The sequence below is a fragment of the Anarhichas minor genome, unplaced genomic scaffold, assembly GCF_050575085.1.
Source record: "Anarhichas minor isolate MPS153535 unplaced genomic scaffold, ASM5057508v1 ptg000004l, whole genome shotgun sequence".
Taxonomy (NCBI): Eukaryota; Metazoa; Chordata; class Actinopteri; order Perciformes; family Anarhichadidae; genus Anarhichas; species Anarhichas minor.
In genome coordinates this window covers 2774878-2790780 of record NW_027466450.1, presented here as the reverse complement: position 1 = coordinate 2790780, position 15903 = coordinate 2774878, and the positions used below count along the sequence as shown (strand labels likewise).

The window sequence follows — 15903 nt, the reverse complement described above, 5'->3', positions numbered from 1 at the left end:
AGTCCTATTTTATTTTGGTCTGTTGTATTGTTGATCACCATGAAGCTATATATAAATAAGCTATATCATATTTCAGTTGAGATATTTTTTTTCTCTCAAAAAATTTAATTCCAAAAGAGAGATAAAGAGGATGATTCAAAAAAACGTATTTTCTATGTTGAAATAAATACAATCCTTGCATCACTATAGTATTTCTTATTTATTATTGTTATTTACTTTTTCTGCCCGAGTCGTATTATTTAAGTCAAGTGTTCAAAACAGAAGCAGTGGAATTACAAACTAAAAATATATTAATCTATTTGAATGATTTTTTGTATTTATTCAAATTATATTTTTTTTGTTGAAAGGCCTAACACAAACTCATTCTTAAAAAGTAAATATCAAAGCAAGTGAGTTATATGGCTTTTTGATTTGTTGTTATATTTTTGGAAGAACATTTCGTTATTGATATTCTGATGTAATCTAATCAAAAATGTGTAAGTCTGACACAACCATGCAATTCATTAGAAAAATAGATATTTAGAGTTAATAAAAACATTTCTGCTGCTTACATTTTCTATAAATACTGATATAGCTCATAATCATTACCTCTTATTCCCATTAATACATGAGGATATTTCGTTAATAAAACTAACAGGTGGTTCGTCGCATGATGCATTGACGTAATCAGATTTGTTTAGAAATGATAATATAATATCTAGCTTGAATATGGTTTGGCCTGGCACAAATAAAAAACTTTTTCATAATCTATGAATACATTTGTCATTACTCACATTAAAGGTTAAGTTCGTGAAACAGTCTGTAGGCCTCCGAGGAAACTTTCCTCGGAGGCCTACAGACTGTAGCTTTTACGCACAATTACGCACAAACAATTAGGCTATTTAAAAGCTGGTGGGATCATGTGGTGTCACAATTTAAACAGGTGGCTATTTTTCTCGAGCGGAGGCTGAGTGATATTCTTGTGTCCTAAAACGTGAAAACAATCCTGTAAGAACATTGTGAAAATAATCAATCTAAGACCGTTGTCTTAAGAATCAAAAGCAACATCTGGTGAAATTTATTCAATTCTTCTTCATTGCAATATCAGGGCTTTTCACTTGCAGAAAAGCACTTAAATTACAACAGCAGTTGCCCGTCATCATTTGAAATATTAAAATTATTCACAATTTACAATAATTAGAGTGTTACAATAAAAAGAGATGGTTTCCAAGAATTAAGACACAGGCTTCTGCAAATGAACACAAATGTTTAAAGAAGGTGATTTCCCCATATCTTTTAAAGCACTTTCTTAAGATTATGACACGTTATCTCATTTTCAATAACTTACAAGAACCCCCAAAAGTATGAGACAATTGAACCAAATACCCCCCCATGTGAACCTGGCGTAACCCTCAACTAAGACTGTGAAGTAATGGACAAAAAGATGGTTGCACAATCACCAATATCTCAGCATCATATTCGTTATATAATTCCATTGGTGGCTATAAAAAAAAAAAAAAAAGATGAATTAGCTATTTACCCTTCATTTACAATATCATAAACATTCTGTACAAAATGCAGGTAGTTTTCGGGACCGGGGTTATTTAGAAAAGAGGTAAATATTTGGTTATGTGTTCGTTTGCAGTTTTCAATTATTCTGTGAGTTCTAAATGTGTGTTAGAGGGACCGTCCCGTTCACTCCAGCCGTGGCGCTCTGGTAATGCTGCGGCAAGGCATGGAGTCTACTTTGCATTGACGGGTCCCCCGGCTCTCCGGTCGGTAAATACATGCTTATCATCTCTCTCAAGTCTCCGGGGCAAGGACCCCGTGAGTGTGTGCTGCTGACGGGAGGGCTTACACTCGGCTCCGACTTCACCAGCGACCCTAACGTCCCCATGGCGGCTGAGGAGGAGACGCCGGAGCCCTGGTGCTGTGTGTAGGTGATCCCGCCGTAGCCGGATGGAGACGCGTTCATGTAGCTCTGAGAGTTCGAGATGGGGCTGTACTGCAGCGCTGTCATGTCGTAGCGGTGCATGGGCTGGGGGTTGTGTGAGTGATGGTGGTGCGAGTGGTGGTGGTGGTGCGCTCCGCTCCCCGGGTGCTGGCTGTAGGCGAGCTGCGCCTCCTGCATCATCGCCGCGGCCGCCGCGGCAGCAGCCACCTGCCCCGAGTACGCACCGTTCGCCCAGCCGTTCATGTGCGCGTAGCCGGAGCTGGCGGAGCCTCCGTGACCCCCGGGGCTCTCTAACCTCTGCCCGACCCCGGATGAACTCATTCCGACTCCTAAACCAACTCCACAGCCCCCACTGGGCCCAGAAAGCAGTCCACCGGCAAGGGAATATTTGTCCTTTTTCAGCAGCGTCTTGGTCTTCCTTCTTGGCCGGTACTTGTAATCCGGATGTTCCTTCATGTGCATGGCTCGCAACCGTTTCGCCTCGTCGATGAAAGGGCGCTTCTCCGCCTCGGACATCACCTTCCACTCGGCGCCCAGCCGTTTGCTGATCTCAGAGTTGTGCATTTTGGGGTTCTCTTGTGCCATCTTCCTCCGCTGCCCACGGGACCACACCATGAACGCGTTCATCGGTCTCTTCACCCGCTCCTGATTCGCTTTGGACCCGCCGTTCGGCCCCGTTTGCCCCGTGGTCGTGTTCGTTTGGGGGCCGGGGGAATGCAGGTCAGTTTCCATCATCATGCTATACATTCACCTGGTTTTTAAACTTCGCCACTAACAGAGAAAAAAAGTCTATTTCAAAGATAGGCGCGCACGAGATCGGGTGCGCACAGGTTGACTGGGGGTACAGAATAGATATTCTAACCCAAATGATTCAAATACGAGACAAAAATTAATCCGAAACGGGATATAAAATGTTCTCCAACCAGTATTTCACGCTGTCTTCGCCTGGGTTGGTTCACATCCACTGTGATAGAATGCGCATTCGAGCCACTTTCCCTGTCGGAGTTAAGAAGTTGGTTAAAGCGGCGGCCATATGATGCGCACTGACAGCGGTTAAATGAGCCACAAGCGGCCAATGGGGCTCTAACAGCAGAGTGATTTGCATGGCGTTTGGTCAGGTGACTAGAGGACCATAGAGGAAGAACACACCAGAGGAGGAGGAGGAGAAGGAGGAGAAGGAGGAGAAGGAGGAGGCAGAAAGGAGGGCCAATCCCACAAATAGCACAAGGCATTTGAAATTTCCAAACACGCTCTCGGAGACATCAGCTAAACAAAAATAACTAAGATTTTGTTAGCACGGATGTAGCGGGGTGCAGTCTTTGAGCACCATGAGTCAAACATCTAAATATATTCTAAGAACAGTTATGGTTTCGGTAAACGTGGTTAATACAGCCTCCATATGCAGCAGCTTTTAAACTCACAGGCTTCAACACAAGTTTAGATACAAATCTGGTTACTCTCCACTTATTTTCTTTATTTGTGCTTGAAATTCAGAACGTGTCCCCTCATCTTTACCGGTTATTCTCAAATCTGCCGTGCGTCATATAAACCCGGGCCCAACTCTATTTGTATGCACTGGAATTACAGTCTACCCAAACCAATTCTATATCAGCGGACTTGATGCTCCACCGGGGCTTCAAAATCCATTTTTTCAGACCACCTCTCTCTCTCTCTCTCTCTCCCCCCAGGTGTGTAATTAAGGTATGTAGTAATAGTGGGTGTCAGAGAGAGAGAAATTACACACATTCCACGCGGAGGATGCCGTGAAAGAGGTTTGGTAAAGCACCGTTGGTCTAAGAGGAGAAGCCTCTGAGCATGTAATGACGTGAAAAAGCGTCGATATCGCCGTCTGCTGGCGATGGTGAACGATTCCTGACTGAGCCTGTGCCCGCAGCTGAAGAAGAAAAGAAAGAGCACATGTAAACTGCTCTGCTGCTGTCATTTTCTGTGGACTTTTGCTCATACACTTTAAGTCCCTCATTTAACACCCAGGCAGCCGTTTGGAAACCGTGAGAGGGAGCCGATGGATGCGTCTTCCGAGCCCGCGCATATATAATCCAGATTTCACAGCTGACCTCCCCTGAAAAGCCCAATCAACCCCTAATTGAAAGGGAAAACGAAATACCACTTCCCGCGGCGAGACTAACGATTTAATCATTCCATCGTCCTTTGCTGTTTTTTATTTTAATTGGGGTTTAGCTTGATATGGCTCTCTGTTTAGGGCCGGAGGGAGCGGGATCACTCGGACAGATCCATGCGTCTTTGGTAATAGGGTTAACGGGATATCACAATGGTCAATAAACGTTTCCAGTGGTCTCGGCCGCGTGGCTTAAGGCCCGAGGAAGATGGCAATATAATGACAACACGGAGAGCTGCAGGGCGGTGAGGGCCAGTGACGCTGTCACACAGGAAAACAAATAAACAAAGTAAAATAAAGAAAAACCATGACGGCGCACTGGCCTCTTATAATAAAGGGAAATACGCTGATAAAGTGCCTCAATATTAATACGAACACTTATCACATGACAAATCCATAAAAGGTATATGGAATTATATTGCTAAATTGAAAAGTAAGGAGTAGTATTTTATTGACCAAACCAGATAAGTCCAGTACAAGCAAATTTAAATTGGATTTTGGCACATTTGCTATTGCAAAATTTAACAATAAACATTTTCAGACTTTTTTTTAATGCATTGAGCCATATATCTTAATATCAGTCTAAATAAATTCAAACAGACTTCACAAGCATCCACAATGGTATTGTTAAAGAAACACATGATTAATGTAACATCAAAATATAATTTGTCACGGTGTTAAAGTATCGATGGAGAAAATTCATGAAATCATTATTATTATCATGTGTTTCTGTCATTGTGGAGTGGGTTTGGGATTGTAGAGGATTAGTCTTTTCAATGACACTGGGACACCGGTGGCCCCTGTTTACTCTCTCTGTCGTCCCCCAGTTACTCCTCTTTTACCAAACCTCTTTTCAAACCTCCTCGCTCCTTTGTGTGCGGCCTCTGCAACAGGATGTGCGCACTGCGATGATGGTGTACGGCAGGGGCCAAGGGTCAAAGCGGTTATCACCCCCCCCCCCCCCCCCCCCCCTTCCTAAATTAATAAATAAATAAGAGAATAAATACAACTCATGTCTCACAGCGTCCGGTGGCTGTTTGTGCCTTTTAATCTCAGCAAACTCCTAAATCACTCGTTGAGTAACTCTCTCACACTTAAAAATAAAAAGAGGCCAAATTTATTCGGGTTACCCCCTTTAATCTGTGATCTTTTTTTTTCTAAAACAGTTAACCTATAACCCCCCTCCCAAAAAAAGAAAAGTCCACGTGTGGTGCATGTCTGTGCACAGCCAAGCGCGCGGGATAAGGTTGATTTGGGCTTTTGGGAGGAAAAAATAGTTGTGATCACCTGCTCACGTGCGTAAGGCAGGAGAAAGCAATTGTTATATAGCTTCAATCTAAACCTAATATAAAAAAAATCAGCCCCCACCACTCTCACCCGCCTCCCTCCGCTTCCTGAAAAGTAAAAAAAAAAAAACCGAGAGAACCATGCCACCTTAATATCGAGCTGCGTTAAAACAATGCGCGACTGAATAAACCTCCACATATTTACAGCACGCGCCCGGTTAATCCAGACATTATTATCACTCACTCCCGAACAGATCAGGAGCAAATAATGTCACCTCGGAAAATCAAACGGAGTCGGTCGGAGAGCAACTGGTAGCAACATGAGGCGCAGAGCAGCGCGCTCTGTGCAGCCCCGCGCGGCTCACTCGTCCCAAAATAAAACACGCATCATCCGCATTGAATTGAACACAGCAGAGCCCAGACGCTCCGAAATAAAGCTTACCAATAATTTAAAAAAACACTTGCAATCACAGATCAGAAAGCGTTCAAGTTCGCCTTACCCCTTATATTATTATTTTTTTTAGCATTTATTCAACTTCACGTTTTTTACAAAAATAGATTTTACTCACCACAGATAGTTCAACTACTAATGCATCTACAGGATAAATACTACACATGCGTAACCGTCATATGCAAACTTACGCATGTTCCCCATCGCTCCCTCTACTCCAGACCAAGTGGGCAAGATTTCTCCCTCCATACTCCTAAAGCCGTCCTAAACCCTCCAAAGCTTCATGTAAGACCGCTACTCCCACTACAATCTGGCCGCTCGAGTGCCAAGGCCATCCATGCCCGGTGCCCAAACCCACCACTCAACACACACTGAGGGGCAGAGACAAGAAGAAATGACATTTATTATACACTCCAAAAAAGACAATTCCAAGTTATTGTTTCTCTCTGCGAAAGGGGCTTGCTTCTAACACAATGAAGCGTCTTTTGTGTTGCACAGAACAATACAAAACAAGTATTCTAATAAATAGCCACTCTTTTTTTCCCTTTTTTTTTTTTGGCTCTCCAGGATGAATGGGCTGGAGCGGCGGGGTTCTGAGAGGCAGCTGTGCCGCATTCGGGGAGGAGGGGCGAGGACTTGGGGAGGAGCCCCGCACCCCCTTCCGCGTCCTCCATGGATACTGACTCCACATTACTGATCCTGGAGCAGAGTAGGATGCAAGGAGAGAGGGATTGGCTTTTTGAGGCTGTTTTTACAAGCGGGACATACACTGTGTCCAGCATCCAATAAGATTTTAGTTTATATGAACCTGCAGCTTGCAAGCATGTGGCTCTGACAGCTTCTAGGGAAACACACGCGCGCGCACACACACACACACACACACACACACACACACACACACACACACACACACACACACACACACACACACACACACACACACCTCTTACTATAAATATGTTGAATAGTGAAGCTTTAACCATTCTTAAGCAGAGTTGGAAGATCAGAGGTATGAATCATTTTTGTAAGTCACAAGGGTTGTTTTTGGAATTTTGTGGAACCGTTACGTTTTTCATAACACACACACACACAAACACACACACACACACACACACACACACACACACACACAGCTGAGCTCATATAAGGTTTATTATTACATTCCCTTCAAAAATCTAAAATTTGAAAGTAAGATTACATCTGGCATAAAATGTCAGGATAACTATTGTTGTTGTTGTTGTTCCTTGAGTTACACTCACTAAGCCGATGGTGGTTAACCAACCTTTTCATATACTTTCGTCCCAGGAGAAAGACCCCGTCGCTGCAGATTAAAACAACTTCTCCGTCCTGTCGTTTTTTTACTGATTCACCAGAGATTACTCTGTCACTTTGCGAGATGTACTGAATCAAATAAGAACTACACGCAAACCATGCGAGCAGGAGATTGACACAAAGTGGTAAAGCTCAGTAAAAGGCAATATTGAAAAATATTAAGAGGGGAAAAAAACCAAGAAAGACAGCGAGAGTGGGAGAGTGAGAGTGAGAGTGAGAGAGATCAGGTCAGGTTCAGGCCTAAAAGCGTTGAGGGAAGAGTGAGCCAATCGTCTAAAAGCAGAGGTCTTAGCTCAGTTCATATTGTCGCTCTCAAACACAAATCTCCATAACACGACACAAAAAACCCCCCCGAAGACCTCAAAAACAGCAAGAGGTAACAACGTACACATCATGAAGAGTTAAGGGAGTGATACGTATCTAGAATTTGTATCCTATTTGCTTTTAAACTCCCTCTTAAACCATAACTGAAAATGTTAGCAGGGATGATCCAGTATTGAAAACTGTGAGGGAAGAAAGCACATAATCCGGTATGTGTACGGTACGCCTATTTGAGCAAAATAGAAAAGAACAGAAGAAGACTTTATTGTCCACCAAAGTGGAAAATGTAGCTCAGCAGAACATGAAAGCAGCCTAAGAACATATTGTAAAAGAGAACGAAGGTAAAATGACACAGAAAGTGAAACACAATACGGTAGAAAAATTGTAAGATGTTCAAACATAAAATAAACGAGATCCACTGTTCAGAATATTTAGAGATGGTAATGGCTACAACTGGGTGATCCTAGTCTCTAGTTAATGGCATAAAGCTTTGTGTCCATATTAAGTTTTAGAGCAGGATGGTCACCCCAAACAGACAACCTGAAACGTGGGAGTTTTTCCGAGGGAGAGAACATGCCATTCAAATCTGGGGCACCCTCATCTACAAGCAATTTGTTCTTTTGTTGCTCCATGTGCTCTATTTTCATCTTCTTCTCTTGGTTGAATTGTAAGAGAAGATCATACAAGGGCTTGATGGAGTGGTGAGTCAGAGGCAGGATGAAATGAACAAGTGAGAAAAAGAGTAAGAAGAGAGAGGGAGAGAGAGAGAAACCCGGGAGGCCGAAGTCAATCCCATGGCAAACAGCAGTGGATAATCATGGGCTTTAGGAAAACACTGTGTCCATAATGCTATTACCCAGGATTACCTACTCCAGCAGAGAAGGCGAGACTCTCTTCACAATGTGCCCCAGACCTTTCAGATAATCATCTTATCACAGATGACAAACCCAGAAGAAACATCCTATTATTCAAGAAGGGGGAGAAAAAAATCTACAGCATGTTTGGATGAAGACATATTTTAAGGCTAAATTATTCGAGTGGAAAAATATCAGATTTTGAAATTAGCACGCCAGTCGCTTCCCCACTCTTTCTCCCGCTCTCTCCCTTTCATTCTCTCACTGTCTCTTTCTCTCTCTCTCTTCCTCCCGCTCTCTCCCTTTCATTCTCTCACTGTCTCTTTCTCCCGGGGCGCTTTCTCCTTTTCCCGCAGGGCAATTAGAGACAAGATTTTATGCACTGCTCAGCTTATCAATTAGCCATAACACCTTCCCCTCTGATTGGTCTGTAATGAACGTAATGGTTTTAACAGTCAGGAGTTGCAACTCTTAGAGGTGCTGTGCTAATGGTGTCGCCACGGCGATGGAGTCACAGTAGCAGCTCGGCGGAAAAGCAGGAAGGAGGAGGAGAGGGGAGGGGGGGGGGGGATAAGTCAGCTCTCCCTAACACATCTCTAATTAGAGCTCACAGTCAGTCATTACTCATGTAATAGGGTGTAACACTAATGGCTATCAGGCAAGCCCCCCACAAACAACAGAGGGGGGTTCATGTAAGGTGAGAGGAGCAGAACATTTATGGAGGAGGAAAAAAGAAGAAAAAGAATCGGGAGATTATGGTGAGGAGACGAGGTGAAATGGAAAGTTGGGGGTGTGGAGGGGAGTGATTATGGGAAAGAGCGCCTAGCAGCAGAGTTTTTAAGTATAGTCAGACAAGGTCAAGGCCCATTAATGGAGAATCTCTCTTTGATGATGACCAAACCCCTCACCGTGGACATTGTCCAGATATAGAGATTGACAAGACAAAAAAAATGGATAAGAATGAAGCGGGTAAGAGCAGCCGCGGTGTGTTCACGGGGAGGCAGAAGACGGAAAGTGAGCCGGAGCGATCGTGAGGGAGGAAGACCGTGAGACAGACGCCCAGTTAACCACTTTGGCCCTTAGTCCTTGTTAGCGATGATGCACTCCGCAGCCCATTCAGCTGGTGGGCTGATGCATGTTTTTGCACTTTTCGGCACTAAATTGCAGAGGCTGTAGCAAAACAGAGGTCAAGATAAGGAGGGTGGATGACAGGAAACCGATGTTGGGAGAAATGAGAAGCCGGAGTCTTGCTTCTCAAAGTCAACGAAGTTACCCCAAAGAAGCCGTCACTATGCATTTACTTCACCCATGACCCAAGACAAGTGATTACGCAGTAACTACATAGTAAACAGTGGAATCAGCGGGGGTGTCGGGGGGACATTAAAGGTGCTAAATTAGAGCATATCTAGCGGCATCATGGCGATGGCTGAGTCGGCTATCGGTGCTAAAAGCGCTAACAGTGCAAACAATGGCAACAGCGCTGGCAGAGCTAACAGTGCTTACCTGAGGATGAATCGGGGTCAGGACGGGGTTAGGAGTGGAGGCCATGAGCTAGCCAGTAGGCCACGCTCACATGCACTAACATGTATAAGGCACGAGCTATGTAAACAAAGCACAGAGAGGCTCGGATTACAACAAACGCAGAGGGAGAGTGACTTCATTCTCTGCTCAGGTAGACACACTGCTGGACTATATATTTACACAGCAAACAGTGGTTCAAAGCTAATGTTCAGGATGTCATATAGAGAACCGTTATTGCTCCTGTTTGGGAAGAGGCCACTGGGTGTAAACAGCATCATTGCTAGCGGTGGTGTAAACTGGTGCATTGGTTTTCACACCAGTATGACCTCTTCTCAAACTGTGTTTATTTGGCCACTAAAAAGCCATTTTTAGAGGACAATCTAACAACAAGGTCCATTTAGTAGCTGCCCTGGAGCTTTTGATCTTATCACATGATCTTCACCAGCAGACAGAGTTTGCTCAATCGTCATGGAATTGTAGATGTTCCCAATTATTCTGGTGTTTTACGTCAGGACGAGATGTCAGAAAGAAGCACCACTTTGGGTATAACCATCATTTACAACTGTATTCAAAACAACACACAGTTTATTCTGTTGAGGTCTTGACCAAAGCAGAGTAAGGGTTTCTGGCTCAACTTCACCAACTTCTAAAGAGGTGTTCAGAGATTTAATAGTGAGACCGTGTTTCAGCTTTTTGCTTTCATCAGGGTCATTTTACAACATATTACAAGGAACATTCAAATAAGATGGGTATGAAAGAAATTGTATTTAAAAGATTGAGAAATATAAAATTACTATTGGTTGTCTTTTATATCTTGGTCTCATAATGAAGTAGTTCTTTGAACGACAAATGTTGCTCATGGTCAGAAACTGAATTAACAGCCGGTCTGTTTAAATGTGAGTGAGCTGGATGCAAAGCAGTGTTCCTGCACAGCAAAAAACTATTTTGGTAGTGACAACAAAGCAGCTGTGATTTAACGAACAGTACGAGTCGGCTCGTGTAAAAGAAATGCTTTTGAAAGGTGGCGTCAACATCTCCTGAAAATCCCTGCAGCCAAAAAACGCTGCATTCAAGAGCCGGCGGTGTTTTTAATATATGTACACTGGGGGTCGATTAAAAGTACTGTGTCAATACATCAACAGAATGTTAACACTAGAGATGCCAATTCAAACAAATAATTTCACTCCACCTCTGTGTTCGGTGAAATATAGAAGGTAATTTGGGAGGAACATTTTTACTTGACAAATTACACACATGGCAGATTTACATACAAATTAGTCGAGGTAATACTCGTTTCCCCAGGTAATACTCGTCCCGTGAGAGCAGGGCATAAGTCACCTCTTGTCCATCTCTGAATTTATTGTGAACCATGTCAATGTTCATGGCAATTACCTCAGGGTAGCTATATTTACACAAACTAAATTTACACTGTGCATGTAAATAAAAGGGCAAAAGGTCTAATACAGTATATCTAGAATTTACACAAACATTGGGGCATGCTGAGCAAACCAGCTGTCAAACACTAAATGCCGAATCGTGTGCATTCATTCTCCCGTGATATTCAAAGAAGGATTTAGCTCCTAGGTTGCTACTATTCCACCAAGGATACAGAGTTGAACCTTGGAGGACTATTGTACGCTGTAACCTATTGTGTAGCTTTACTAACCACAGTGGCAGCAGCTTGGCCTTTGAGGGAGCTGCAAGACTTCAAGGGGGGGCTCTCTATTCCTAAACTCAGCCTTGAAAGTCGGTTTGAGTGTGTGTGTGTGAGACTTATGGGGGTGGGGGGGGGGGGCTCCTCAGTTGCCTAACTATAGTCCCTCACCCAGAATTTGAAATAAGGTCATCGTCCCCGGGAGGCCCCAAGTCAAAGCGTCCCTTCTTCACCTGCCCTTTCACTCTCCTCGCCGCCTCCTTTTTCTTAATTTAACTCTTCACCTGGGTCCCATGATACCTTTCTTTCCTTTCGCACCTTATCTTTCCCCTCGTTTCTCCTTCGCTTGTACCGCAAAGACATATTCGTCTGGTTTCTTTCACGGATCAACACTTCGCGAAGAGAGCATGAACAGCAAAGAAGGAACATCACAATGACTCAGCCTCTTCAGTCGTGCTTCTATTGAATATTGTCCTTTACCTCGACAGTTGGAGCTTGTTTTTGTTTTGGCTTCAAGAAAAAAAAACTGCTTCCAGTAATGCTGTTGCTCCTTAAAGCTGTAATTTGATTGGAGAAATGAATTTTATGGATTAGCTAAACAATAAAAACAGTAAATGGCATCATTAGAAGATAAGAAAGGTAATATGTGTGTTAAAGCTTGTGTGTGCGTGTGTGTGTGTGTGTGTGTGTGGAGCAGCACAGATGCATATCCAATAGGACGCAGAGCGAGCAGGACAATAACAGGCGATTCTTATGCTAATCAAGGAGGCCATTAATGTTTACATTCAAAATCGGGCCTTCCAAAGAAACAAATTCACTCCCTGCTAAACTGGGATAATTAGTTCCCTCTTAAACCCATATTCCATTAACTCAGGTGAATCCATCCGAGTTTCATCAAATGTCTGCTTCATTTTGCATGATAATGCAATTTAAAAGCAAATGACATATTCAGACTACTCAGGGAGGGAGAGCACCTATGAGGAAATAATATATGTGTAAAAGGCTTTTTGTCCCTGTTTACGTGTATCTGTAAATATTTTAAAGTGTTTCCCATAATTCGGCATGACTGATTTATGCAAAAATGAACCTGTAAATAGCTTATTGGAGATTAGCGTATTAAATGCTCCCTGCTGTTTTTCTGCACACTTTGTATACATGACACCTTATATTACAAGATGACCATGACAGTATGGTTGACAATATGTGAATTTCCTCATTTGAAGAAGCATACATCTATAGAGAAATAACCTTCAGTGTCCCCGAAGCACCGTACTCGTGATTCCGTGTTTTCACTATAAGACGAAGGGAGGAAAAGTGGATGTAAAGGTCTCTTGATCCACACACTTGTATGCGCAGGCAACTGCATGCACACATAGAGCTATAAGCAATGGACATCTGGGCCCTTTTACCCCAGGAATAGTTCAGCAGCATCCAGAATTCAGAGCCCTCCAACTTTGCCGCACCAAAAAACAAAAGCCCAAAAGGAAAACTTGGCTTGGGCAAGCCAGTTTTCCCATGGCGTGTGTGTGTGGTTGTGTGTGTGTGTGACTGAGTGCTAGTGTATCGTGTGTGTGCATGTGTGGCAAAGAGTGTAATTTCACTTTACAAAAACCTCAAAATGACCAAAATGCACCTAATTTTCCCCGCTCATATTTTACCCTTTATGCAATATCTATGTTTTCATATATTCCTTTATAACACAGACATTTACTGTGCTGAAAACACTTATGATTTAGGTAGGTAGCTTCACATGTCTCTCTCTCCCCAACACACAGACACACACACACACACACACACACACACAGAGTGTAATGGATAGGAGCTGGCTGAGGGCGTCTGTCAGGGGCGACTGTTCTAATCAGAGCAGTGGGGAGAGAGATAAAGGAGAAAATAATGAGTGTGGCATCAGGCCTTTCATAGCGCAACAAAAGGCCACAGGATCAGATAGACAGACACAATGTGGAGAGGAGAGGAAGAGAGGGAGAGAGAAGAGAAGAGAGAGGGAGGGATGGGAGGAGGGAGAGCGGGGGGGAGAGAGAGAGAGAGAGAGAGAGAGAGAGAGAGAGAGAGAGAGAGAGAGAAGGATGGAATGGGTTTGCTAATAAGCCTTCTTGCACTGTAAGTGATGTAGGCAACAGTAGGAGACATTATGAAATGCAAGCTTGTGTCTGGCTTCACTCGAAGGATGCCATCGAGTGGGGAGGATGGAAGTTTCTATGACAACATCAATCATTTTAGCACCGAGTAGTCCTTCAGAAACTGACTATAAATGCATTTTCCCGAACCCATCCTTTCCATTTTCTGTCTCAAAATACTTAGTCGGCCTCGTGCCCCCTTTCTTCCAGCTGATTAGTGCTGCTTCATTTACCGTGTGTGATAATTTCCAGTCATCCTTTGATTATTAATGCTTAATTTACACAGATTACACTCCTTTTGATTATTAATGCCTAATTTAGCCGGATGACTCCAATCATTAGATGGTGCCCAAACTGAAAGCAAACCGCAGTGGTCTTCCAATGTACCGATACAGCCTCCTCTACAGATAATGATACTGTTCAGAGGAGCCAGCCTGTGAGTGTTAAGTCCCTGCCCACGTTTTTACCCAAAACTCCCATCAAACTTTAAAGAGAAAAGAAATACTAATTAGAAACTGCAAGCTAGGAGAAATGAGCAGGCAGACTCAGAACAGAAAATCCTATTCAGAGACTTAATGAGCTTGTCGAAGCTGAATAATTGATTTCTAATTCTAGCCTGCAGCTGTTGACCCAACCGGGGAGTGTTTTCAATGGAGCTGAAATATGTTGCGCTCTGACTTGGCACTGTTAACTTTCTAGTAGCGGAATCATTACCAAATACGCCCCCATGTCTACCTCACATTTAAGGGTTTTATCTAGATTCACAAATAAAGTTTTCACGTTTAATTACTTGACACAGCATCGGGCTCTCCCTTTGAAGTTCGTCACAGGTGATTCCCTTGACAACTTAATCCTCCTCCAGATCTTGTTTAATATTTTAGACTGGACACAATTTAATAAAAAAAAAAAAAAAGGCTCTTTGATTTGGAGCTGCGAATAGCCCAGCGAGGCAAACTCTCCCAACGTATAAAGCGTTGGGAACCGCGGTCCATATCAGATTGTAGGTGTTTTATGTTTCGTTCATTTGCTGCGGAGTGATTCTTTGTTGCCCAGCGTGGACGATCATATCCTGGAGGGCTCTGGGGCGGGAGCAGCACAGAGCACCCTGTGTGTGAACCACAGCCGCCCAGCGTCCCTGTAAGATGACCTCACGGAAAATAGGCCTAATTATTGCTGTGACAGCCCATGCTATCATATTCTGCCAGATCAGTCACTACAGAGGAGAAAGAGGGCGGGGGGGGGAAAGAAAAATTAACAGAAATATATACCACCATGCCCCCCCTCCCCCTAAACTGAGCCCATTTATTTTTAATACCCTAATCAGCAGGTCCCAAAGGGGGCTTGGCTCTCACTCACCCGCACAGACAGACACAGGTGAGTACAGGTGAGGCAGCAGGGAGAGAGGAGGAGGACGCTGAGAGGCTGGGTGAGGCAGGTTTGATGTGAGAGGCTCTGCCCTGGAGCTCACGGTGCATCCTCAAGCGGCTGAACAGTTGACCACACACAACCTCAGATTCTGGGAAATATATGTTTGCATAGAAACCTCCTCTCTGAACAGTAGATAGTGGATAGAGGGATAAAGTGGTGGGCAAACAGAGAAGGGGGGGGGGGGGGGGGGGGCAGGAGGACACCGTAATCACAAGATACAGAGTTTAAGGTAGACAGCCGTGATTAACTCAAGGACTGTCCTATTCCTGACGCCATAGTCATTCGGGCTGGATCATTATATGATAGATTTCAGGGCTATTTGCCTGGTTTTGTTCCCAGAGACAGTATTACGAGAGACACCCTGGGAATGGGACATACTACACCAACAGCTACCTCCGTGAGAAAAACACAGAAAACATCAACGCTCCGTGCCGAGCTGCGGGTGACACTGATGTTTTCACTTGCTCGCATATGCACGTCGGATTGTTAGGGATCCCAACACTGCATTGCTGTAACAGCAAGGGTTTCTTTTTTAGCAATTACACAAAATGTTCAAAAGTTTTGTATTGTGTTGGTAGTGTGTGGAATCACCCTTTTACCTTTGTCAGAGCTTTGTTCCATGCACTTTAAAAAAATCTAAATTATATTGCAACTTGAGTTTAATATTAGCAGCTTTTGTTTTCTTTCAGTTATAGTGACATTGTGCTCAATGGGTTCCTTTCTGAGAAACACAGGGACATTGCGGCAAAGAGATCCAATTGGGCAAGAAACATGAGTGGTCAGCCGATCTGTCAGGTTGTAAACAAGCCAATAGTTTCGCAAGATTTGGAGGTCAAACTAAAAACCAACAG

General features: G+C 43.6%; 1 protein-coding gene across 1 annotated transcript; it reads right to left on the bottom strand.

Moving 5' to 3' along the window:
- Nucleotides 1–1027: 1027 nt before the first annotated feature.
- On the bottom strand, nucleotides 1028–3028 carry sox1a (SRY-box transcription factor 1a). The gene has a single exon (XM_076106210.1). The coding sequence runs from the start codon at nucleotides 2678–2680 to the stop codon at nucleotides 1646–1648; it is 1035 nt and encodes a 344-aa protein (XP_075962325.1). The 5' UTR covers nucleotides 2681–3028; the 3' UTR covers nucleotides 1028–1645.
- Nucleotides 3029–15903: the final 12875 nt, after the last annotated feature.